Source organism: Osmia lignaria, chromosome 1 (genome assembly GCF_051020975.1).
Source record: "Osmia lignaria lignaria isolate PbOS001 chromosome 1, iyOsmLign1, whole genome shotgun sequence".
NCBI classification, from domain to species: domain Eukaryota; kingdom Metazoa; phylum Arthropoda; class Insecta; order Hymenoptera; family Megachilidae; genus Osmia; species Osmia lignaria.
The window spans coordinates 10,362,853-10,389,603 of record NC_135032.1 but is presented as its reverse complement, the minus strand read 5'-3'; the positions used below and the strand labels follow the sequence as shown (position 1 = coordinate 10,389,603).

General features: G+C 38.9%; 2 protein-coding genes across 8 annotated transcripts; one reads left to right on the top strand and one right to left on the bottom strand.

Moving 5' to 3' along the window:
• The first annotated feature begins 394 nt into the window (after positions 1-394).
• On the top strand, positions 395-26,584 carry beta-Spec (spectrin beta chain). 7 transcript variants are annotated; one of them, XM_034328062.2, is made up of 13 exons: positions 395-520; positions 10,397-10,585; positions 11,018-16,924; positions 17,002-17,093; positions 17,168-17,272; positions 17,342-17,484; positions 17,660-17,718; positions 18,134-18,190; positions 19,627-19,728; positions 20,960-21,115; positions 21,627-21,894; positions 21,949-22,131; positions 24,796-26,584. In XM_034328062.2, exons 2-13 carry the CDS (start codon positions 10,450-10,452, stop codon positions 24,797-24,799), a joined length of 7,212 nt encoding a protein of 2,403 aa, XP_034183953.1. In that variant the 5' UTR covers positions 395-520; positions 10,397-10,449; the 3' UTR covers positions 24,800-26,584. The 7 variants fall into 7 exon arrangements, with proteins under 7 accessions (XP_034183953.1, XP_034183955.1, XP_034183957.1 ...); XM_034328063.2 differs by lacking the exon at positions 395-520 and adding an exon at positions 7,157-7,278; XM_034328064.2 differs by lacking the exon at positions 19,627-19,728.
• On the bottom strand, positions 19,731-20,620 carry LOC117606078 (peroxiredoxin-like). The gene is made up of 2 exons (XM_034328092.2): positions 20,263-20,620; positions 19,731-20,204 (listed from the first exon to the last, which is right to left on the bottom strand). The coding sequence occupies exons 1-2, from the start codon at positions 20,567-20,569 to the stop codon at positions 19,828-19,830; spliced, it is 684 nt and encodes a 227-aa protein (XP_034183983.1). The 5' UTR covers positions 20,570-20,620; the 3' UTR covers positions 19,731-19,827.
• Positions 26,585-26,751: the final 167 nt, after the last annotated feature.

Here is a 26,751-nt window from a genome sequence, read left to right as displayed (position 1 = left end):
GTAATAATATTAATGTTAATTAACAATAATGTATAATCATTTTTTAATTCCTTTATTAGTAGTTCTAATATTAAGAGCATATCATCTAAACGAATGAGATAATGAAAATTCATAAAGAAATAATTATCTGATTATTTAACTTGAGTAGTGATTTAATTTTAATAATAATGTTTTATATATTTTCACAAGTAATGTGCAGTATTCTTTTTATGGTTTATTCTGATATTATCAAGAAAACAAACAAAATAATGATTATTTATTCATGTAAAGTAGTTTTAAACATTACGGTAACATTAGTTGCAGATATTCATAATATGCACGCGCGTTTTTTATTGGTGCATCAGAATTGGGACTAGCTACGCTGGCGTAGGTTGACGCCGTATGCGCTCAGTCAGTTGCGCGCCGGTCGGCTGTGTGGATGGGTTTGTGTGGATCGTTATCGGTGGTTTTTGGTGTACTTCGATTGGTTTTTATGCGAGTACTGGGATAAAACGGTGTCGCAGGGTATACTTACGACAAGGTGAGCCTACAGTTTTCTTTCGTTTCATTTCGAAAACAGGAAAACGATCGAGTTTTATAATCGGTCGTCTCGTGACGGCTGAGACTTTACAGATAAAAATGGCGTGTGCCGCCTTAGCTTTCCGATTTCTTCCTACTTTTGAATCGCTGTACGGCATTTTGTTATCCACATTTCTGTCAATATTCATTTACGTTTTAAACGATACACGAGATCGTTTGTCACTTATCATTTTTTAATCTATTCCCTACAATGTCTTTCAACGAGTGCGGCATCGATTCTAGTCGACGGACGTAATCACTGTGCGATTAAGAAGGTTTTTTTGTTTGTTTCATATTGTTAATATTATTGTTCTTAACCCGTGGTGCGATTACACCAATTTGCATTTCTTCTATAGTTCTAGATTACCTTTTGAAATAAGCTCATGGATAAGCATTTGGCCCAACGTTCATTTATAGCGCCTTAATTTCCGCTGCATGGTGTCCCCTGAATGGTTTTGTTCACCTGTCAAGACGCCCTATATGTTGGTGACCTAATTTTCTCCTCTGCTAAAAATCTGCCAAGCATTGTAGTAATGTAGTTTGCCGGGATGTCGGTACATTGTATAAAATTGAACGTTTTACTGGTGACCCAAAAAGACTTTTACATTGTTTCATAAATACGGAGCATCAGTCGTGAAAAAAATTTTTTTGAGAGTATATTATTTAAATAAATACTGTAGAGAAACTCGTGTAGTGTTGTTTTTTAGTTGCCAGAATTTTATTGTGCTTTCACGTTTCTTGGAAACGTTATGTGAAAGATAATCTAATCGCTGAAAGGTAGTAAGTACACACATTGCTATCGTTCATCTTGATACTTCTATCAAATGGTTATTTAATTATGTCTTGTTCTTTTATTAGCCTTGAAAGAACTTATGAATGCATGATTTTTCTAATTCAAAGAAAAATGAATGTACACCCGAAAATAATTTTATTATATAGAATGATAGTGAATAATTGTTTATATTTATTCGTTATGCATTAATAATAATGACCTAATCACTGGACGTGGTTCTTTAAATTGACGGCTATGTTATAAATTGCCAACTCCGTTCAGTGTAGATGATTTCGTCATGACAGTGAATTCGATGCTGAGTCATTATCAAAAACCTTCAGGCTAGCGGTAACCTGTAGTAAACTTTTGCAAAATATAATCAATATTAAAAAAAGAAATCTTTCGTTGATACTAAATAAGAGAAAAAGACTGTTATACGTAAAATATTAAGGTTATAATCTATTTTTAGTTTTACGTTTATTACATTCGCGATGGCAGAGTCGAAAGGAACATCGAACTACTCGGAACTTCCGGTAAGGAAAATTCAGATCATAACGCGTAACATTATCGCGACCGGAAAATGTATATCAGGGCAATTATTTAATGAACCTTTCTTCGATCAAGCAATTTCCTTCGACTTTCTCGGCGTTGTGTTTACAGTTACGTCATCGTTACCGGGTTTGGGCGTGTGCGCGTCTTCGGCATAAATTAATAAATTAGTGTCGTGCCGATCGCTACTTCCGGATTGTGTTTTTGGCGACATCTGTCCTGTCGATTATACAATGTTTCTGCATTAAAATACAAAATGGATATCACTTTTGTGTCAAAAGTTACATGTCAGAGCACGCGATATCGCGTGGTTAAATGTTGAGGCACACAACGACCGACCCACTTCTCAAATAAGTATTTAGTTTTCATGGTGACTCAGAAACTTAATCCTATAATTGCTCCTAACAATACAGACAATGTTTGTCCCTAGGGTTCCTTAGAAGCGATAAGTCTTTTTTACTTTGCGATTAAAGCAAGGTATTGATGCAAAGAATTTATACAGTATTCTGTCATTCTTTGACGCGTAAATAAGAAACACGATTCTTACGTTTGACTGAACACCATAAAATAGGAAACCATTGTGTCTGTCGATGCTTACTCAGCCATGTTTGTAATGCGTTCAGTGCTCTGGGGGATTTAGGTTATGCGGGGAAAAATAGCCGAAAAGGTTAAATCGTGATATTTATCTAACGGATTATACTCTATTCGTGGAGATTTATTTTTATAAGTTGAAGTTTCTATTGTTAAATTGTATTATGACAAATAAATAACCGTAAAACTTACCATTATAAGGTTAGAAATATAGGAACACACTTCAAAACGTTTATGGCGGTAACGGTAATCAATAACCTGATCGACAGTCAACGCTTTTAACGACTATCGATAGTCGTTAGAGAAATCGTAATATATGAAGTTGATGCTCCTTTACTGCATTCTTAAATTACATTACGAAAAATAAATATATAAAGCGGTAATCGTTAAATGCGATCGACAGTCGATGCTTTTAACGACTATCGATAGTCGTTAGAGAAATCGTGTGTAAATTAGTTACCAGACTGATGTCACCATTCGATTTATACAATGAATATGGTTATTCATGTTAAAGCCCCGGATGCAGGGAAAGTTGTGCATGCTTGAACAACAATGAAACATTGTTAATCTTGTTTTTGTAATACAATTCGCTATGATTTCAATCACTGTTTAATTCCTTAGGGATAGATTGCAATGTGATTTTCTAAAAATATCCATACGACATTTTTAACCTTTCTACCCTGATTAGCATATCCACACTTTTATTATGCAGCATAGGGAGACGTGTTACGACATAATGTTTAATAAGTGCGAGAACAGGCGGGGGACGTTGAACTGAACTCATCAATTTTTTTCTTTTTTCAACTCTTAAATATTGCAAGAACCTACTATGAAGACATATAAGAAAATTTGTAAAAATTATATGGAAAAATGTGTTTTAAATTTTGTACTCTGTTAATCTCAGAAAATCCTTTTTCTAAATCTAAAGAAACTCGTAATAATCGTAATTGGCACGAAATTCAAAATAATTAACTTATAATTATGTTTCTTTGTTTTATATAAGATATAGGTTCGTAGAATTCTTAATTGGTACAGAATCTATGATTTCTATGAAATTTCGAATATTATTTCAATGTCAAAATAAAAATGTCCATAAAAAATTAATCAGAAATATACTTTCACTATATTAAAAAGTGTCAGCAGTTTTATTTTCCTCTTTGATCATGAAAATACTATCCCCTGTAACTATTACGAAATTAATTTAATCATTCGCGTAATCGTTCGATACTATTTGAATCTCTGATTCTCCTTTTTCCGGAGAAACTGGTTTCCCGGGTTGCATCGATGAATTATAAACTCGTTTTGAATTTTATGGTTATCACGAGATCAGCTAATTGATCGACGTTCGATTCCTCAAGGGGGTATTCTAATTAAGACGAAGTTAAACTAAAAATCAAAGAACAAGTGTTTCCACCTTGTCAGAAAAATAAAAATAAAAACTATTGCAGCTGACATAATTCTACCAAGATGTAAAAAAAAGGGAGAGATCTAAGAATACGAAGTAGATATTTGAATATCTAATTTTAATCGTCAATGACAAAGCTTTCAGTCATTGTAAGATCATCGTATGTGATTCTTTTTTATTTATTTTCTTGTTTAGTGGCGTTACAGGGACGCTGAATCAGCAACGGCATATTTATAACGCGGGAAACCTTTCATTTTACGGGGACGAAATTAAACGCGATGAAACTGGTCGAATTTCACACCCTATTCCATTTAACCCTTTTAAAATAGGAAAGTTGAACAAGAGTACTTTACAACGCCGCGTAGAAAAATTACATGGTGCCATTTAAAAAAAGCTGTGGAAAGCCTATATTATTTAAACAAATTTTAAATTAACAAAATGATGACTTAAACTCCTCTTAATTTTATTTGTACTATCCTACAAATAAAGGGGGGTGAACCCAGAAATATCCTTAGCTTCTGCACTTACAGTACCATTTTCCTATCAATACCCAATCGATTTTATAATGTCATTTTTTAATTATGGAGAAATTTCTATTGGTCATTTTATTAGAATCACCCTGTATAGTAATTTATCATTCGATGTTCAATGAGTTTCTGCTTTAGCAAGTTGTAAACCATTACACTTCTATCCGTGATAATCCGATCGGATATGCAGATCCAACGATAGACCGGTGAAAGATTTGAATGGCAAACGATGCGTTAAGGGAACTGGTCGTTTCAAGTAAATGACACGGAGGTGACCAAGTTGGCCGACAGCAGATTAACGTAAATGCGGACGTGACGTAGTTTCGTGTACACCCGGCAAGCTAGTCGTTCTCTATGCACGAACCAGTCGCTCTTCCATAGCTTTAATCGACTATCCTTCTTTCTTTTTTCAATGTCCTACCTCTATTTTTTTATTTCGTCAAGGAACGACTTACTTGGTTAATGGGTTAAGATCTTTGATCAAAGTGTCTTGAAGCGTTTCATCACGTGTGCTGGTTTCAAGGTTTGTCCACGATGTTTTTCCGGTGGATGTCATTATTACTATTTACCAGCCTGAAATTCCTTGGCACACTGTGCTTTTCTATTTATTGAGGATGACTCGACGTTTGCGACGATGAAAGGTCAAAAACCTGGAACTTGCATGGTTTCGGGAAAGCTGATTCGAACCGCGACATGCTACGAGTTCAGTCGATAATGAATTTATTCAAGCGTAACGTTGAATTGAAAGAGAACAGTATTAAATTAAGTAGGTTATTGCAGTAAATAGTAATAAATAGAATAATGGTTACTCATTACTATTAATATTATAAAAAGTGTCCCATGGAACAGGGCCAAGTTATAGCTATAAAATGGTATAAAATCGTAAAATTCGAATTTTGCGCTTTTATTGGTGCCATTTGCTGCGTATTATTATTCTCTATAAAAAATTATTAAGATAATTGGTCGAAAATTAATTAGTTCAGAAGATATCCTAGGGAGAGACTTGGGTCCTCAAAATTTGGAAAATTATTTTTTGAATTTTGAACTCCCCTTAGTGCCATTTGCTGCGTATTATTATCTTCTATAAAAAAACATTAACCCACCTAGTTCGAAAATTAATTAGTTTAGAAGATATCTTAGGGAGAGACTTGGGCCCTCTAAATTTGGAAAATTATTTTTTGAATTTTGAACTCCCATTGGTGCCATTTGCTGCGTATTTTAATTCTCTACAATAAAGTATTAGGGTGCTTAAGTGAAAAATTGATTAGTTCAAAAGATATCCCAGGGAGAGACCGCCAATCTCTCCCTGTCTCTCCCTACGATATCTTCTAAACTAATCAATTTTCGACCCAAGTACCTAATCATTTTTTGCAAAGAATAAAAATATGCAGCAAATGCCGTTGAAAGAAATAAAAAATTCAAAAAAAATTTTTTCAAATTAAAGGAACCTAAGTCTCTCCCTAAGATATTTTTCAAACTAATCAATTTTCGACTCAAGAACCTTCATACTTTCTTGTAGAGAATTAAAATACGCTTCGATTGACGTCGAGAGAAGTGCAAAGTTCCAATAAATTTTTTTTTGTAAGTTCACCGAATAATTGGTTGTGACTAGTAATGAATCGAAATTAGCAGTAAGTCTGGCTATTTTAACACGTCGTTAGTTCGTTTACTCAATATCCGAGTCGATGCATCGTCTAGTCTCGCTCTTAACCTCATTAACCAATGGACCCCTCTTCCGAGTCAAATGAAGTCGTATTGTCGATGGCATCCTTTTGGCAGGGACGCTGTAATCAGGTCACCCCCCGTGCACCTCGGGTTTTCTACATTCCACTTGTCTCAAAATTCGTTACCTCTTGATTATCTTGTTTGCTCAGCAGGAGACTGGAGTATATTGGCAAACAATAGCATTTGATTGATGATTATAATTGGAGAGAAGGTGATAAGACATTTTATTAAAAGAGCGTCAAAGAAAATCGTCGAGATTGATTAAATTTTCATTTTCAGCGTTCCGGTCGTCCTACATTCATTGTCTTTTGTTCATAGAATAAAAAGTCGACGAATATTGCAACCAGTCAACTTAACACGCTTCAAAATCATCCCAGAGCTTTCTCTTTTTCGACGAAGTCCTTTACATTCACTCGAGAATATTGTAAGAGTGCTCGTCACTGCCTCACCGGGATTGTCGTGCATAGGTACAAAGAAGATATACCGGGTGATTCGATAGAAAATTTAACTAATTTCTAGCGATACCTTTCTAACTAAACATTAAGTATCATCGATTATCAAATGAAGGGTCTTTATCTTTGAACCTCTTACATTAAGTTCTGCACGAATATACGCTTAAAACCATCGCGTGTGATAAACCAATTAGAATCTCAAAATAGAAAAAAAGAAATATACATGATCTAAACTATACTCTCCCTTTGCTTTTCAATTATCAACTAGCTATGAATCATGTATAATAATACCGTATCAGAAGTGATAAATTATCACAAATTGTATTCATGTACTACTACACTAGAGATACTAAGTTATCATGAATTACATAATCATACAAAGACACCAGAAATCATCTTGTAAAAACTCATTCAAATACTATTAATCCTTTTTTATATATGACCCTAAATAAAGTCTAAAACAGAGGAATTGATAAAATATTCTTTGGAATTAAAATTTAAAAAAATTGTAAAGGTGGAATTAATTATTTCTTTCCTGCGAAATTGAAGGAGTTTGAGGGAACTATTTTTTTTTTAGAGAACCACCCCATGTATAATATGTATCACGAACATTGGCGCCACGGTGACTCTGGTGGAAAATCAATAGCTTGACGCTGTGTTCGTGGCGAGTTCATCTTACCTTCAGCGTTGCGGCGTCGGGTATGTAGCGTGTTCTTTTGTACGGGTCTGAGCAGGTACACACACAGCCGCTTCAAGTGCTGGCTTAATATGAAGAGAGAACCGATTAAACGGCAGATTAACCCTAAACTCGGTAGATCGTATGAAAGAACCGGTCGTTTATTAGTTACTTCATAAAGAGACTTCTTTCTCTATCATTAATTGCTTTCCTCATTAGGCGGACTTCTTCTTTTTCAATAATTACGACGACGGAAGGTCGAGTTGTTTTTTTTTTCCAAGTCAAGGTGAAGGTGAAGTGATCATCGCTAGTTTTAATTTCACTGAAAACTTTCTACGCTAGGTGTCACGTTAATTAGGGGTGCTGGGAAAATTTATCAGTCGACGGATTTTCATGGGTTTACCTCGAGGTGAGACTGGAGTTGAATTAACCTTCCTCGATGATCGTCGTGTCATTCACTTTTGTGATTCATTTCACTCCGCCTACTCGTTTCAAAGCCGCTAATCTTTATACTCTCTTCCCCTGTCGGTTTCCACTCCCCACCCCTTTCTGGCAATGCTCATTAAAGTATGCCGGTGGCCGGGTAATTGCTCTTAATTTACCGTAAGTGTTTGTCAGACACGTTAGAATGTCATTCATTCTTGGCTTGCTTTCTTTAGCTCGCTGGACGTTGGCCTTCGATCACTGTAAATTGGGTCAAAAGAGGATCTTAACCCATGGAAAGTATAATGGAGACTAGAACCCCATAGGAATATTTAGAAATTTAAACAGGGGTACATGTACCTTTGTAGAAACGAATGATAAATGAATCCTTTTTTTTCCATCTTTCCACTATGGAAGTTGAAACGCGTTCATTGAGTATTTCTGAAGAAACGTGATATGTTTAAGTTGCATTGTAACCAGTTCGCAGCATTACGTAAGTGCTATTCAAATAGCAGAATTTGGATGATTCATTCCTTCCATATTCGACCTATTCTTTTTAAATCCTCCCACTGATTTCTAAAATATGAACATGAAGAAGTGTTCAGCACCCCTGGCTACCTAAGGGTACTGAAAAATTGGGTAGAAAAATACTGAGGTGTTAAATTTTAAATTGCCAAGAGGGAATCATGTGAAATTCGAAAGTACACGTTGCAACATCCATGACCCCGTTGAGGTTCTCTCCTGAAAGATTAAATAACCGTTTTTGGCAAAGGTAGTTTTTCGCATCGAATCGCACGGACGTGTGCCGGACTAGTTTGCAGCAGGATGATTTTTCCTCGTCCCAGAGTATCGATGTCTCGTCCTAAGGTGTTCTCTCATCGTTGAAACTCCGTTTCTACGCTCGCAGCGAAATGTCACCGTCAAAGAACGACGCCCGTATCCACTTACACTGTGGTTTTCCTTGAGTTTTTGCACGGCTACCCGCGCGAGTACACGGAGGACGTGATATATTAGCCGCTTGCACTTGGTCGTACCAGCGACGAGGTCGTCTTAACGCTTCGTGGCGAACGGCCACCTAGAAACAATTGAAATTGTTAATAATATGGTTAACACGGCGAATCGGATAGGAGCATTGCAAATTGAACCCTTTAGGGTAAAATCATTTATTTGGGATTTTTGGAGAACCTAGGGAGAACTTAAGAGGGCCTAGGGAAAATCTAAGTAGAGCCTAAAGGGGCCTTAAGTAGATCCTAGGGAGAACCAAAGGTGGGCCTAGGGAAACCTAAGTAAATCCTAAGGAGAATCTAACTCCTTTACATAATCTTCTTCCAAAGATCGTATTCTGAATAATTATTACAACTTCTTGGCTAAAATTAGCTGCTCTAAATTAAAAAATCTTGCATTCAATAAATACTGTCCAAGGTCCGGGACAAAAGTAGCGTCTAAAGTCCATTGAAAATGAAATAACCATGCATATTTCTTACATAGTTTTGCACGATCTACTCGATGATAAGAATTGCAAAGCAATCTTATCAGTTCTTTTTTATGTGTTCTCTGTATCTCTTTAGATAGCAACCAGTGATAAGAAAGGGCGTTCTACAATTAAAACTACCGAGATTAATATCAAAAGAAAGTGCACTTGTTTGATTCAACAAACATAAAATTTGGAATTATTTTTGATATAATTAACGTCGTATGATTTTGTCATAGGAAATAATAGTGTCACTGATCGATTGATAGATAACGTTTTAACTCAGCTGTAATCAACGCCACGTTTTCGCGTGATCGTAACCGATAGGCGAGGTGTGAATTGAAATTCAATTACTAAATGAAAGCTTAATTAAGAGATTCCTAGATCTGAATCTGGTGAAACGTATAACGTGCCCCAGAAATAAATGAGCCTATAAAGCTAGATCATGAATGAGATTTAATAAATGCAAATTAAACAGTGAAAGCTATTATTAGAAGATCTAAATCAAATATAAAGATAGATAAATAGAAATTCTTGGTAGATTCATAAAGCTTGGAAGCCTTTTACGGTGCAACGGCGAACGTAAGAATGAATAAAACATAATCATGCAATAATTTCATCAAGTCAGTCGTACAAACAGACATTTACAGTCCATCCGTAATTAAAATTGCATAATCAAGATTTCTTAATTTCAATTTCTTCGATACGTTCTCGAAGTTCTATAATTTCAAATAACGTTTAATTAAAATTAATATAATTTCACGGGTTTACATTTTACAGTGAATGCGCGTGAAGAAAGTATCGGTCAAGTGCACAACTTGTATTTTCAGGACATCCGTCGAATAACACGTTACATTACATTCACAAAAGCATGTGGGAGTAGCTCGATTTGCGATTACATCACGCGAATGATGTCACACGTGCGAAATATGCACCAATGGCGTTAGGTACTGTGAGCGAACGAACGAGCAACGATCGTTAAAGCCTTGTTCTCGATATCTGTTGATCGTTCCTTCCCGATATCGTGATCCGCGATCGCGTAATCGTCGATTCTCGCCGCTCTTGGAACTCTTGGTTGCAGGTGAACGGTACAACATACCGGGTGATCTAAACGGAAAGCATCGAAATCGATTAGATTTCATTTTTCCTTATCCTTAATACAGATAATTGCCTCCTTGCTACAAAGGGCAAGGAAAATAATAGCGAAAGAGTTAATAAAAAAAAAATTTTTTCATTTTCTGTTTCAGGAGCGCCCTTTCGAAGGGTAAGACAGAAGTGAGTTGTTGGTTCGTTTGACAAAATGACGACCGACATCTCGGTGGTGCGCGCGGGTTGGGACCCCACGTTACAACAAGAGATTGTCGATGAGTACGAATACGACGGGGGAAACTCGAGTTCGAGGCTTTTCGAACGTTCACGGATCAAAGCCCTAGCCGGTAAATATGAATTTCATTAAACAAAAATAAGAAAATATGATTCCGAAGTCTCCAGAAGAGTTTTCATCTCTTGAGAAATTAAAATTGATCGCTGTACGACTTTTAAAGAAATAGCGAAGCGAGTTTCTGCTGAGGAAAGCAACTATTGCCACATCCTTTGATATGGATATGCTTTTGATAAGTGTACACTTGAAACTCTATGTTCTTTGAAGATTCTTAGTAGTATTTGTCGAGTGGTTCTGAAATAACGTAACGTTTATGTCATAAAAATATAAAAAAAAATTTGTAATTAGTGTAATTAATCAAATACTTCATTGGCTCTATTAATCCAATGGATTACGATAAAGTAGTTTTCAATTTGCGAGGTAAAATTATCAGACCCGATTCAGAGATAATATAAAATAATATTGTTCATTCGTCTGTTCGAACCAGGTGAACGTGAATTAGTACAAAAGAAGACCTTCCAAAAATGGGTGAACTCCCACTTGGTTCGGTGTTCCTGCCGAATCGGCGACCTGTACGTCGACCTACGAGACGGCAAGATGTTGATCAAACTCCTGGAGATCCTCTCCGGGGAACGCTTGCCACGACCTACGAAAGGAAAAATGCGAATCCACTGTTTGGAGAACGTCGACAAGGCGTTGCAGTTCTTGCGAGAGCAAAGAGTGCACCTGGAGAACATGGGATCCCACGACATAGTGGACGGGAATCCGCGTTTGAGCTTGGGTCTCATTTGGACCATCATTCTGCGATTCCAGATTCAGGACATCACGATCGAGGAGACCGACAATCAAGAAACGAAATCAGCGAAAGACGCGTTGCTCCTCTGGTGCCAGATGAAAACTGCTGGTTATCACAATGTAAACGTGCGAAATTTCACCACCTCGTGGCGCGATGGATTAGCCTTCAACGCCATCATTCACAAACACCGTCCAGACTTGATTCAATTCGACAAACTATCGAAATCGAACGCCATTTACAATCTGAACAACGCGTTCAACGTGGCCGAGGACAAGCTTGGTCTTACTAAATTGTTGGACGCTGAAGATATATTCGTTGATCATCCTGACGAGAAATCAATCATCACTTACGTGGTCACGTACTATCATTACTTCTCGAAGATGAAGCAAGAGACTGTGCAAGGTAAAAGGATCGGCAAAGTGGTCGGAATAGCGATGGAGAACGACCGTATGATCCACGAGTACGAAAGTCTGACCAGTGATCTGTTGCGTTGGATCGAGGGCACGATAGAGGCTCTAGGAGACCGTAGATTCGCTAACTCTTTGGTCGGAGTTCAGTCTCAACTTTCCCAGTTCTCCAATTACCGTACCGTAGAGAAACCGCCGAAGTTCGTGGAGAAGGGTAATCTGGAGGTACTGTTGTTCACGTTGCAGTCGAAGATGCGAGCGAACAATCAAAAACCATACACGCCGAAGGAGGGTAAGATGATTTCGGATATCAACAAAGCGTGGGAGAGGCTAGAGAAAGCGGAACACGAGCGAGAATTGGCTCTCCGCGAAGAGCTGATTCGTCAGGAAAAATTAGAGCAATTAGCAGCGAGATTCAACCGAAAGGCCAGTATGAGAGAGACCTGGTTGTCTGAGAATCAACGATTGGTTTCTCAGGATAACTTCGGCTTTGATCTAGCCGCCGTCGAGGCTGCTGCCAAAAAACACGAAGCCATCGAGACCGACATCTTCGCCTACGAGGAACGGGTCCAGGCTGTTATGGCTGTTTCGCAAGAACTAGAGACCGAGAACTACCATGACATCGAACGCATTAATGCCCGCAAAGACAACGTTCTCAGACTTTGGAATTACTTACTGGAGCTGCTTCGTGCTAGAAGAATGAGACTGGAGTTGTCTCTGCAGTTGCAACAGAACTTCCAGGAGATGCTGTACATCCTGGACAGTATGGAAGAGATCAAGATGCGTTTGCTGACCGACGACTACGGAAAGCACTTGATGGGTGTCGAAGACCTTCTGCAGAAACATTCTCTGGTAGAAGCAGACATCAATGTCCTCGGCGAGAGGGTGAAAGCTGTTGTGCAACAAAGTCAGAAGTTCTTGGAGCACGGAGAAGGCTATCGTCCTTGCGACCCAACGATCATCGTTGAGCGCGTGCAGCAATTGGAAGACGCGTACGCGGAATTAGTACGTTTGGCTGTTGAACGTAGAGCCAGACTCGAAGAATCTCGCAAACTGTGGCAATTCTATTGGGACATGGCTGACGAGGAGAACTGGATCAAGGAGAAGGAACAAATTGTATCCACTGGAGATATTGGTCATGATCTTACCACTATCAACTTACTGTTGTCGAAGCACAAGGCTCTGGAGAACGAGATCCAGTCTCACGAACCACAGCTGATGTCCGTGGTCGCTGTTGGGGATGAACTGGTTCGTCAGCAACACTTTGGTTCTGATCGAATCCAGGAGAGGCTTCAAGAAATTCTAGGAATGTGGAACCATCTTCTGGATCTGGCTGCTTTCAGAAGGAAACGTTTGGAAGAAGCTGTCGACTACCATCAATTGTTCGCAGATGCCGATGACATAGACATTTGGATGCTGGATACCTTGAAACTCGTCTCTTCGGAAGACGTCGGCAGAGACGAGGCAAACGTCCAGTCCCTGTTGAAGAAACACAAAGATGTTACAGACGAGTTAAAGAACTACGCTGCCACGATCGATCAGCTTCATCAGCAGGCAGCAGGTCTCGGTGAACAGGACGCGAAATCATCGGAAGTCCTGGAAAGACTGGCTTCCATAGACTCGAGGTACAAGGAGCTGATGGAACTAGCCAAGCTGCGTAAGCAGAGACTGCTAGACGCCTTGTCGTTGTACAAGTTGTTCAGCGAATCCGACGGAGTGGAACAATGGATCGGTGAAAAGAACAGGATGCTAGAGACGATGGTACCGGCCAAGGACATCGAAGACGTGGAGATCATGAAGCACCGATACAATGGCTTCGAAAAAGAAATGTACGCGAATGCTTCTCGAGTTGCCGTCGTGAATCAACTGGCCAGACAGCTGTTGCACGTCGAACATCCTAACTCTGAACAGATAGTCGCTCGTCAGAACGAGTTGAACCAGAAATGGGCAGAACTACGCGAGAAGGCGGAGAACAAACGCGACGAGCTGAACTCCGCCCACGGTGTGCAGACCTTCCACATCGAGTGTCGCGAGACGGTGTCCTGGATCGAGGACAAGAAGCGTATCCTTCAGCAGACCGACAGCCTGGAGATGGATCTGACCGGAGTAATGACACTCCAGCGTCGACTGAGTGGCATGGAACGCGACCTGGCAGCCATACAGGCCAAGTTGGACGCTCTGGAAATGGAGGCTCAGAATATCCAGCAACAGAACCTGGAAGATCCCGAGGTGATTCGAGAAAGGATCACTCAGATTCACACAATCTGGGAACAGCTGACTCAGATGCTGAAGGAACGCGACGCGAAACTGGAAGAAGCCGGTGATCTGCACAGATTCCTCCGAGACCTTGATCACTTCCAGGCGTGGTTAACCAAGACCCAAACCGACGTCGCCAGCGAGGACACGCCGACCACGTTGGCCGATGCCGAAAAACTGCTCACGCAGCATCAGAACATCAAGGAAGAGATCGACAACTACACCGACGACTACCAGAAGATGATGGAGTACGGAGAAAGGTTAACAAGCGAGGCTGGAGACGGGGACACGCAGTACATGTTCTTGAGGGAGAGATTGAACGCCCTGAAGATGGGCTGGGAGGAATTGCACCAGATGTGGGTGAACAGGAAGCTGTTGTTGTCGAATTCCTTGAACTTGCAGGTATTCGACCGTGATGCTCGCCAGGCAGAGGTGCTTTTGTCCCAGCAAGAGCACATTCTCGCTAAAGATGAAACACCGGCAAACTTCGAGCAGGCCGAGCACATGATCAAGCGTCACGAGGCCTTCATGACTACCATGGACGCGAACGACGAGAAGATCAACAACGTGGTGCAGTTCGCTGGACGACTTGTCGACGAGGGACACTTCGCGGCTGACAAAGTCAAGAAGAAGGCGGAGAGCATCAACGAACGACGTCGAGTGAACCGCGAGAAGGCTAACCAATGCATGGAGAAGCTGAAGGATCAGTTGCAGCTGCAAATGTTCCTGCAGGACTGCGAGGAGTTGGGCGAATGGGTGCAAGAGAAGCACATCACTGCCCAGGACGAAACTTATAGAAGTGCAAAGACTGTCCACAGCAAATGGACCAGGCATCAGGCCTTCGAGGCAGAAATAGCGAGCAACAAGGATCGTCTGCAGCAGTTACAACAAGCTGCAGAGGAACTGATCCAACAGAAACCAGACCTGGCCGACATCATCAAACCGAAAGTGGCCGAATTGGCTGATCAGTTCGAGGAACTCGAGACCACCACCCACGACAAGGGTGAACGTCTGTTCGATGCCAATCGCGAGGTACTTATCCACCAGACCTGCGACGACATTGACTCCTGGATGAACGAGCTGGAGAAGCAAATCGAGAGCACGGATACCGGATCCGATTTGGCTTCCGTTAACATCCTGATGCAGAAGCAACAGATGATCGAAACGCAGATGGCGGTTAAGGCTAGACAAGTCACTGAACTGGATAAACAAGCGGAGCACTTGCAGCGCACAGTGCCAGATGACAAGATGGAGGAGATCAAGTGCAAGAAGGAGAAGGTCGCCCAGAGATTCGCCCAATTGAAGGCTCCTCTGATCGACCGACAGCGTCAACTGGAGAAGAAGAAAGAGGCCTTCCAATTCAGACGCGACGTGGAGGACGAGAAGCTCTGGATCGCCGAGAAGATGCCCCAAGCCACCAGCACCGAATACGGTAACTCCCTATTTAACGTGCACATGCTGAAGAAGAAGAACCAGTCTCTCCGCACCGAAATCGAGAACCACGAGCCCAGGATTAATCTGGTGTGCAACAACGGACAGAAGTTGATCGACGAAGGACACGAGGACAGTCCTGAATTCCAGAAACTGATACCCGAGTTGACGGAGAAATGGAAGGAGCTGAAGGATGCGGTAGACGACAGGAACAAGCATCTGCTTCAGAACGAGAAGGCACAGCAGTACTTCTTCGACGCGACCGAGGCGGAATCCTGGATGAGCGAGCAAGAGTTGTACATGATGGTGGAGGATCGTGGCAAGGATGAGATTTCTGCACAGAATCTGATGAAGAAACACGAGTCCTTGGAGCACGCTGTAGAGGACTACGCCGAGACGATCCGCCAGCTAGGAGAAACGGCTAGACAGCTGATCAACGATCAACATCCTCTCGCTGATCAGATTGCTGTAAAACAATCTCAAGTGGACAAATTGTACGCCGGATTGAAGGACCTGGCTGGTGAACGTCGAGCCAAACTGGACGAGGCTCTTCAGCTGTTCATGTTGAACAGAGAGGTGGACGACTTGGAGCAGTGGATCGCGGAGAGAGAATTGGTCGCTGGAAGTCATGAACTGGGCCAGGACTACGACCACGTGACGTTGCTATGGGAGAGGTTCAAGGAGTTCGCTAGGGACACCGAGGCGATAGGTTCAGAAAGGGTAGCAGCAGTGAACGGTATCGCGGATTCTTTAATAGCAACCGGTCACTCGGATGCTGCTACCATTGCCGAATGGAAGGACGGATTGAACGAGGTGTGGCAGGACCTGCTGGAGCTGATCGACACTCGCACGCAGATGCTGCAAGCCAGCCGGGAGCTGCACAAATTCTTCCACGACTGCAAGGACGTTCTTGGAAGAATCCTGGAAAAACAAAATGCCATGTCAGACGAGCTCGGTCGCGATGCTGGCTCGGTTTCCGCTCTCCAACGAAAACACGGCAACTTCATGCAAGATCTGTCCACCTTGCAGAGTCAGGTGTCGCAGATTCAAGAGGAGTCGGCTAAATTGCAGGCTTGCTATGCTGGTGACAAGGCTAGAGAGATAACGAACCGCGAAGGAGAGGTTGTTGCCGCTTGGAACAACTTGCAGTCCCTCTGCGAAGGAAGAAGAACGAAACTGGAGGACACCGGGGATCTCTACCGATTCTTCAACATGGTCAGAACCCTGATGATCTGGATGGACGATGTAGTGCGCCAGATGAACACTTCTGAGAAGCCTCGCGACGTTGCTGGAGTTGAGTTGTTGATGAACAATCATCAGAGCCTGAAGGCTGAGATCGACGCCAGGGAGGACAACCTGATGGCTTGTATCAATCTCGGGAAGGATTTGTTAGCTAGGAATCATTATGCCAACTCTCAGATCAAGGAGAAACTGGCGGCGCTCACGGATCATAGAAATGCGTTGCTGCATAGATGGGAGGAGCGTTGGGAGAACTTGCAGCTCAGTAAGGATAAGTCAATCATTTTGTATTTTAATAATTTTGACGAATTTTACTAATGTTTCTACATATGTTTATTTCAGTTTTGGAGGTGTATCAGTTTGCTAGAGACGCTGCGGTCGCTGAGGCATGGTTGATCGCACAGGAACCATATCTGATGAGCCAAGAACTTGGCGTGAGTACTTCTGAATTATATCTCAGGAAGCAAAGAAATATGTAACATTAATCCTGTTAATCTGATTGTTACAGCACACGATTGACGAAGTTGAAAACCTAATCAAGAAGCACGAGGCGTTCGAAAAGTCGGCAGCTGCGCAAGAGGAAAGGTTTAGTGCCTTGCATCGACTCACTACGGTCAGTGGTTCATTCGAACCTGTTTGGAAGAAGTGAATAGCAATAATGTTAAATGGGAATGTGTTACAGTTTGAGTTGAAAGAAATGAAGAGGAGGGAACAAGAGCGAGAGGAAGAGGAGAGACGTAAGAAAGAGGAGGCCGCAGCAGCTGAGGCAGCTCGATTAGCTAAAGCAACGCCAGTAACTAGTCCAGATGAACCACCCAGTGAAAGGTACTGTTAACAAACAATTGACAGAACAAGAATTACTTAACCAGTAATGAAATTACCGTGCACTGGTGTTAGAATAAAATAGTAATGAATAGTAATGATAGAATAAAAATAATAAAACATAAAATTTTATGTAATGTGTGTAAAGTGAAATTAAAAATATAATTTTGTTTCATAGAGCTGAAGCTGAAGGAGTACCTAGCGGAGAACGCCCCACCGGCGAAGACGAGTCACATGGTAAGATAACGACAAGTATATTGCATAATAATTTGAAAAATTTTAATAAGAGTGATCGTATACGTTGTATTCTCTGTTCCAAACGATGAAATATCTAAGGGAACAGCTTTTCATTGATATAATTCTTTTCTGAAGACAATTTGATTTTCTCATGAAAATGATTTTTTTTTTATCTACTAATACAATATCGGTTTCGCTTTTCACGTGTCTTGTACACACATTTAACTCATAGACATCTGGTTTTACAAACTGGTTTGTTTGGATAAGCATGATATTGCTAACAGCACGTTTATTTTTGCCTCTTCCCCAACCTTATGTGAAACTTGACTCCGTCCTTACGAAAATCCATGTATCCGGATCCGGAAATTCTCCTGAATGCACCCTAAAATGCGGCACGGAATGCACAAAACCACAGTGGCACATCGCAAGGCTTCTACACGTACACCACAGCCTCAAGACAAGCCCAAGGAAGGTGAGTGTCCCCATAAAAGAAGTATCGCCCTTTCTGCGCTCGAAATTTATATTTTAACTACTGAATAATTTTTTCAAAAATATTTCTACATTTCTCTTTTTATTTCATTTGAAATTTATCCATTTTTAAAATTCTTCTTCTTCCCCGATAATATTTTATTTTTCACAATGAGTGCAAAGGGTTAAATAAATCTTCTTTGGTATACAAAGAAATAATGTATCATGTACTAATCTTATTATTAATGTCACTATTCTATTAAATACCAGTGTCTTTTATCGTGTGAAATAATTTGTTCCCGTGTAATAATGTATTTATTGACTGTTCAGGCTGTTGCTCTCTATTTTTGTACTATAAACGAGACTCTGGTATTTGATGGTTGAATTGAATTTTATATATAGATCCTGCTATCGATCCTTTAAGCTGGTGATGGAGCATAAGAATTAAATCATCTGTTCACGGCAGCGTGTTCTACGGCATATCGTTTCCTTTCTTCTCGCCTTTGAAATTGACCCGTATTGTGAAAAATTATCTATTAACTATTATACTTCTGTTTAATTGAAAATTTATGCAATGCGGGTTGAAGGATTATAAATTTCACAACAATCTTTCTCTTTCAGCATATTTGTAGGGCAACTATGCCTATCGCTACAATTGCAGCTGTAATTGTTTACGCGCTTTCATTAACTATTTTTAACAGTTGATGGAGTCGCTGAAATATACGCAAATATTAATTAAAATTATTGGAACTTTGCATGCATTCGATGTTTACTGTTCAAAACTTGTCGAAGATACAGATACGTGTAAAGTTAACTTAATTTTTGATCAATCATTTTCACATCCAACGAGTGAAAAATTGATTTTATCACGAAAGGTAAGCACACACGGTGACGATAAAGAGTATTGAACTTGAAAGTACAAAGTAGACTACAAATTATGCTTGCTTTGTACATCTGCAAACCCTTTTGCAAATGCTTTTAGAGCAACTATCTTCTTACCATTAGCTACTTACAAGTTTCATTTCATTTCCTCCTTGGCCTATCAAGCTTTATAAATTTATTAAGTGTTAATAATATATGAAATGTATAAATTATGTTCATAATTTTTTAATATTAATGTATTATTTTTGAACACAAGCAATTGAAAATTGATTGATCCATTGTTTGTTTCAACAAAAGATCAATCATTCTCTATCAAGAATGTCAATGAAACGATTATGCAGTCATTTGTATTTGTACCAAAAGTGTAACTTTTTCATACTTTTATGTAATGAAATTTTAATCAAACATTTCATATGTTATAACTGGATAACATTTTTCTGTGCTTTTTACTAATCAATCTAATAATATAAATGTAGTGTTGTATTAGAATTATTTACGTAATATTGTTAGTATTTAATTCCAAAGTATAGCATGTTTTAAATTGGTGTGATGGTGTAGTGCATGTTCGGAAACCTGCACGACTATCCGTACGAGGAGAAGGACCATCACCTGCTACCCCCTTGTCCACGAAACCTCCTCTGGGTCCATCTAGCCCAACAAGTAAGTTCAATCAAAGGATCGTTATTCATTTTATTTAATAAAACTTTTCAAATAACTCATCTATTTATAAAAATATATTTTCATAAAAAAAATAAATGATCACGTAGCAGTAAAGTAATTTGGATCCTTCTCTGCACAAAGCAATGGCTCTCTTGGTCCAGCAGGACAGGTACCACCAAATTTGTCCACAAATTGACAAGCCTGTAATATTCTCAGCGTTTCGTCCACAGAACGCGACAGAGTTATTTCGCTAAGCGAAATGTACCTAATTATTTGTTTCTTATCAATGATAAATAATCCTTTCAGAGCTATTCCCTCTTTCTCGTCGAGCACCCCATATTCTCTGGATATTTTATGATTTTTATCCGATAATACGGCCATCTTCATCTCACCCAAACCACCCTGTTTCCGGGGCGTAATGATCCACGACAAATGGGAATATTGGGAATCCGTGGAAATCGCCACTAAGTCACAGCCTTGCGCGATAAAACAGAAATGAGTCGTTTAAATTGATTGATTAGCGAAACAACGTACCTGCCTCTAAGAATTCGTCGACGCGATCGCTGAATTGAATCATTTCCGTGGGGCAGAAAAATGTAAAGTCGTAAGGGTAGAATAACATTATCAAATATTTCCCTAAGAAATCTCTCGAGGATATATTTTGAATTTTAAAATTAATTATCGCGGCACCTGACCAGGCTGGTGCTGTGTTCGATAACGCTGGTACCACGTGCACTTCCGGTTTCTCTTGCGGTTCTTGAGACTTCTGCGGCTGCTCGCCGCAGCACAAGTTCTCATGTTCCAACATTTTTCTTCCAAAAAGGTGATCAAAAGTCGACATAATAATTCCTTCGTTAGAAATATAAATTGTTTCTAAATAGCTTGAACATTGTTAAATATGATTTTTTCTGCTCAAGACAAAAGATGAATTTTTATTTTGTTTCATAATTCAAATCGGTTTGAAGGAATCGAAACCTTTTCGATTATAATTTCATTTAAAATATATAATATTTTTAATATAAAAAAAAAAAAAAAAACTTACTAAACTTTGTGTCCTCCTTTATGAAGATGGTTTAGCGTAGCTCGCATGAGCATGTTGCATGAACGCTGATTACAAAGTTAACCCATGTACCCCGAAATTGATCGATCAGTCCCAAAATAAATTAGGCTGTCGATGTGACCTGTAAGTAGCTAATAATGTCCCGTTGTGTTGCGTGTGTCGTGTTGAAAGCTCCAAAAGGTGGAAGCGGTTCCGAGTCTGGTACTTTAAGACGTAAGGAACGTAGTCGCAGCAAGTCACCGTTCCGAAGTTTCCGTTGGAGAAAATCCGCCAAGTCGCCGAGTTTAGATCGCAGTGGCGTGAGTGATGATGAACGCAGCATTTCCGGTAAGTGAATCATTCTCACATCGACCATCGGACCGACGTTCGCCGTCTAATTAATCAAACTTTCCAATCACCTGTGTATGCGCAACAGGTACTCCAGAATAGAGAAAGTCTCTCTCCTGATACCACCGGAAGATAATCATTCCCCCCCCTTTTTTTTTCATTTTTTCTTTATTTCCAGCCGTACCAAATGAATGTGTTCTATTAACAAAAACATTTGCATCCGACTAATCACGATTCGAGTATGCAAATGGTGTTGCGTCGTGAATGCGTGTACGTTTGGGTGCTTGATTTGCATATGGAGCATCGTCTAACGCATCCGATTAACTGTTTAGGTCTTCCTGTTCCGAATGGATTCTTTACAGTGAACGTACGACGTATTCGGAGAGAGTTCGATGACCGATTGTAACGTAGATTAACTTCTACTTCGCTCGATTAACATAGAATTATGGATTGAGTTAGCGTATTTTATCGAGGTCGTTAAAGTTGCTTCGAGTTCTCCTTCGTTTTCCAGAACAACGAAGTCCTAGCGACGACGAGTTCGAGGGTGTGCTGCAACGAAAACACGAATGGGAGAGTACAACGAAGAAGGCGTCGAATCGTTCCTGGCACAAGGTGTACATGGTCGTTCGTGGACAAAGTTTGTATGTATATACCGATCAGAAGTCTTACAAGGCTGCTCCGGATCAACCTTACAAAGGGGAAGCTCCTCTGGATCTCAAAGGCGCGACTATTACTGTAGCCAGTGATTACACCAAGAAGAAACATGTCTTCCGTGTAAAGTAAGTAAGATTTCAAAGCTTTTATATGTTTTCGTTAATGTATGATGGTTTTAGGTCGCAAAGCGGATCCGACTTCCTATTCCAAGCTAAAGACGACGCTGAAATGAACGAATGGGTTTCCGTGTTGAATCAAGCTGCACAAGGTACATCCGGTGCGAGCACGTCCAGGGCGCACACTCTGCCCGCGCCTACACAAGCCGAGACCAAGCGGCGTAGTTTCTTCACTCTCAAGAAAAAGTGAGTCTCGATCGAAGTATCCGAAAGGTTTTAAAGTGATCCTTAAGATAAAAGCCCGACATATCATGGAAATTATAACGAATGAGATTCATTGGATTCGAAAGGAGATGGAGCATCATCGACCATCAATGTTTTTTTCTCTTCAATTTCTCTCCCTCTTCGTCTGATGAATTTTTATTTAAAACTTCGTGTCGTCATTGTTCCTGTTAATCTCTAAAATTATTTCACTTATTTACAAGATTGTTATGCGAAGAAATTGTTAACGCCTTATGAGCATTAGTGATTTGCTCGTTTGAAAGGTATATATTTACAGGGTAACGCGCCTATCGTCTAAGTTCTAACACTTTCTCCTTTCTTGCATTAATTCTTCCGGTGATCTAATCTTTGATAGCCTATCCACGTATGTATCTCTGAAAGCTAAGTAAACGAAGTTCATTTTCTTTCGATGGTGTGTAGGTATTTATGATACTAGACCACTACTACTTCGCTTCTTTTTTTCGAATGTCATTGATCATCGTTAGACGAGTGGCGGGCGATCACCTCGGAGCATGCGCGCGTTAGATAAATGATCATGTTTAAATTATAATTCCTTAAATATTCGAGGTTTTCCCAGTCATTCGGTGTCACGTACATTTACCGCTGGCAGACATCCATTTCATTCGATCACATTGCATTTATCATTATTTTAGAAAAGCCAAAAAGTAGAAAGTGAAACCAATGAACTGTAAGAAAACAGTACACAATTGGAACAACATTTACAGAGATTGCGGTGAGTCTCGCACACAACAATCATTAGAACGTTTACCGTCGTACTGCTGCACGATTAATTGATCATCGTATCCAGTTGTTTCTTTCTATCCTTTTATTTCTCCTTTTTTTTGTACCTTTTCTTTTTGATTAGCATCTCGACAAAATACAAGAGGAATGTTCTTCCAATTGTGAATGCGGAATGATATATTATCGAGTTTCTCCAAACACGAGAACTTGTATGTGCAGTGCTTACTGTGTTTCATATGCGCGCTAATAATCTAGAGGTTCCTTTAATTTCTGTGAAACCATGGAGTCGCTAATTACAGTCGTTATCCGTGTAGGTATCATTCTTTCAAAGTAATCGATTAAAAACTAAATACAGTAATCGTTGATTGTGATAATTCATAGAGTTGAAAGTTTTCGGTTGAAGTAAAGTAAAGAAATTCATTGCTATCAATTTTTTACTTTACTCTCAACGCGAATTCTTTTGTTCTAAAAGAACGCTATCCTAAAGGAAAAGTAACTAATGAAATCTATTATATAATTGAATGTTAAAGTTACGGTGTTCCAGTATCCTGAAGTAAAGTGTAAAACTTTTAGAACGTACAATGTTAGTTACATCGCTAAGATGTGTCACTCGAAGAAGTGTGTATGAATTGAAACATTATAAGACTGAGAGAGACTGAACAGGCAAAGTCCAAAAAGTATCATTGATCGCAGAGATGATTTTTACTTTCTTACAAATCTCGGTATCAGCAAAAATGGCAAGGAAAATGACTGGTGATTGTACCTTCTAAAGAACAACTGTACTTTAGCGACAAAACATTTCCAGACATTAAATTCAAACTGAACACAGTTGATTCAACCTCGATTACGAGAAGATCAATGTATTATATGAAACACAATCGTTTTAATCGTTTCACCAATCAAGCTCTCAATTCACAAGCGCTTTTTATCCGCATTTTTCATTGCTTTTTTTCATGAGACACGTTTCTTTCGTTCGCTCTAGTATGATGTATTTTTATATATATATGCGTAGACACATACAATTATTGTATATCATTGCTGGATTATATTGTGGCTATCCTTTTATCATTGCTTATCCATTATCATCATATATCATTTGTTCACGCTTCTTTGCTGGTCGGATAAAACTTTCAGAGATCCTCGTTTTAGTAAGAAGTAAAATTTCTGTTACCTTCTACTGTTGGAGGTAATCAGTTTTGTACAAACACGATTACCCAATCGTGTCCAGCTCTTATAAAACAGAGCTGACCCGTGCATATTTACTTTAATTGTCCAGATTTATGTGTAGCATCCGTATTTGCCCGTCAGACCTTGAGCGATAGTATATAGCATTCATTTAGCAGTATCAAAAGATATTTTGAGACGTAGTAATGTTATCTTCACATGTACAGGCTGGTTCATTTCAATATGTCCATTTAAATGTCTCTAAAATTATTTGTCAGATTTTTAAATATAGTATAAAATAGTTTTAGAGACAAATTGGTCAATATAATAATGAACTGTACTGTAAATATTTCCTTGTGGAAATCCTACACTATATTTAACTGAAATGAGATAAATTTGAAAGAGGCTAGAGCTCCTTATTTATTTTACTTTGTATACTCTTTGAATAATCTATAAGTTATCCGATAATTGAACACTTTAAGGTAGTTTTAATAATTTCCTTGTTAGTTTGTATCTTTCTAAATTTCTAAATATTATTAGAAGCAGAAGAGCTATTTATTTGATTATATAAGTAATATTGTTTTTAAATAGTTCTACTCTATGCCTCAGTCTGAACAGACTCATCTCCAGCAGTGTTGGAGAGATACATTATCCTTTGCCTCTTCGTATAGATGCGTTAATATCTTTTAATTTAATGGTTTCCTTTGTTTTGCCAATTTTCAGCTAAACCGGAGCAGTGAAGTACGGTATAAGCCGCTCAGCACAACACACACAGTTTAAGAGAAATGTTTCGTCGCTCTGCGTGGTTAATAATGCAACGCTAATTATGAACAATTAGGAGACACAAACACGAATACACGAGATGAGAATACATGAAATAATGGTATTTACGAAACGAAATCAAAGGACGACCCTTGATAAATCTTGTCGTTTTAACGAAACGCCTACATCTACGACTACTATTCGCCATGGAAATCATAGAGAGTATTTAAACAGCTGTCTGTATGTGTTAAAACATTTCACTCGCGTATAGGCCATTCGAAGTCTCTAATTACGTATTTTTTTCTTTTCTGTTCGTTCTCTTCGAAGAAATTTTTGGACACTTTGCAATATATCGCTATATCGTTGAAAAGGTGACACACACATACACACACATTCGATATGTCCCACGTTAGCGTGATCAAGATTCATTCGCACATGGATGCATTGATCATCAAAAAAAAAAATTGATCGTCCGCGATATCCATACGTATTAATCGACAAAATACTATTCGCGATGAAAAAAATATTAGATTTGTAATTAATAATATGTATATGTATGCGCATATGGTATCCTTTGTGTTTGATATTGTTTTTTCACAAGTATGTCGTGTTCGCGATTCTCTGTAATTTGTTTATCAAATATTTTGTACAAAACGATTGTTCTTTAATCGGTATCGTGTTGCTGGGGTTCTGTATGTAAATTGATTAAAAATATAAAGTTTCCATGGTATATTTACAATTTACAAAAGATTCTACAAGTTGCATACTTTGTCTTTAGATAAATCTTTGGTATTATGAAGTATTATACGTTTCATTATTTTAAGTGTAAAAATACTTGAGAAATTATATAATGTTACTTACTAATGCTTTGTATATTGTATAAAGAAAATTTCTAGCTATTTAAGAATGATATTTCTATATTGTATTTTTAACAGAACTCGTCTAGCAACTTGATACCTCGTTGTTAGTCTAATCAGAACGTTGCTCTGTAATTCGCAATTTTCAATTAAAAAGAAAAAAAGATATATGTTCGATTGATCCACGTTTCATTTCTATACGGTTTGGTTTCTCGCTCTTGCACGTTTGTAATCTTTTAATTTCGCGTTTCTCCGCAAACGGTTCGTTTGCGTTTCGATGACTGCCATATATTTTTAAGAAGCACACTAACTTGGGACATAATATATATATAAATATATAAATAAATATATAAATATTATATATATATATAAATATAAATATAAATTAGCTTTTAACAAATTGTTAAATATATGCTGCGCCCTAAGGGAATACGCATTGAAGGATTATAAAAAGGAAGAAATGGAACATTGTGTAATAATTCAGAGATTCCTCTTATACGATCCCAAATATCATGATTCTACGGAATTAAAAAAAAAAGGAGAAAGAAACCCAAGAAGGAGGAAAATGAAGATATTTAATTGTTCTTTAGACGTGTCTGCGTGTACGATGACGCAGTTCTTATCAAGCGAGCGTCTATCATTTAAGAAAATCAAAATAATTGATATCGATTCTATCTTGATAATGTCTCGCTTGATTTTAACTGGCCATTCGCGTTGCGATTCGCGCGATTGTTAACTTTCTTATCTATTTACTTTTTTAAATATTTATCATGCTCGTTTTGTTTCGTAGAGATGTAAGGATTTAAATGTGAACACTTTTGAGGACCGTGCTTTTTGACTACATTTTTTCAGTGAACGTTACAAATAATCAAAGTTCTTTTTCTCTTTTTTTTCTAAGCTTGTTTCTACATATTTTATATTGGCTAATTTCAATGCGACTCGATTCAACTGATAACGACTTGTTCCATGTTTCTGGAATGCATCCTTTTTAAGATTTCCCTCAATGGACCCTTCGACTAGCACATGTTGTTCAGAATACTTTCTGAAATATGTCTCATAT

Bases quoted from the DNA above. Each gene is read 5' to 3' on its own strand.
- beta-Spec (XM_034328062.2), top strand. From the start codon at position 10,450: ATGACGACCGACATCTCGGTGGTGCGCGCGGGTTGGGACCCCACGTTA. The intron at 16,925-17,001 runs GTAAGGATAAGT...TGTTTATTTCAG, and splicing joins TTGGGAGAACTTGCAGCTCA to TTTTGGAGGTGTATCAGTTT. The intron at 17,485-17,659 runs GTACTGTTAACA...TTTGTTTCATAG, and splicing joins GATGAACCACCCAGTGAAAG to AGCTGAAGCTGAAGGAGTAC.
- LOC117606078 (XM_034328092.2), bottom strand. From the start codon at position 20,569: ATGTCGACTTTTGATCACCTTTTTGGAAGAAAAATGTTGGAACATGAG. The intron at 20,205-20,262 runs GTACGTTGTTTC...TTATCGCGCAAG, and splicing joins CGACGAATTCTTAGAGGCAG to GCTGTGACTTAGTGGCGATT.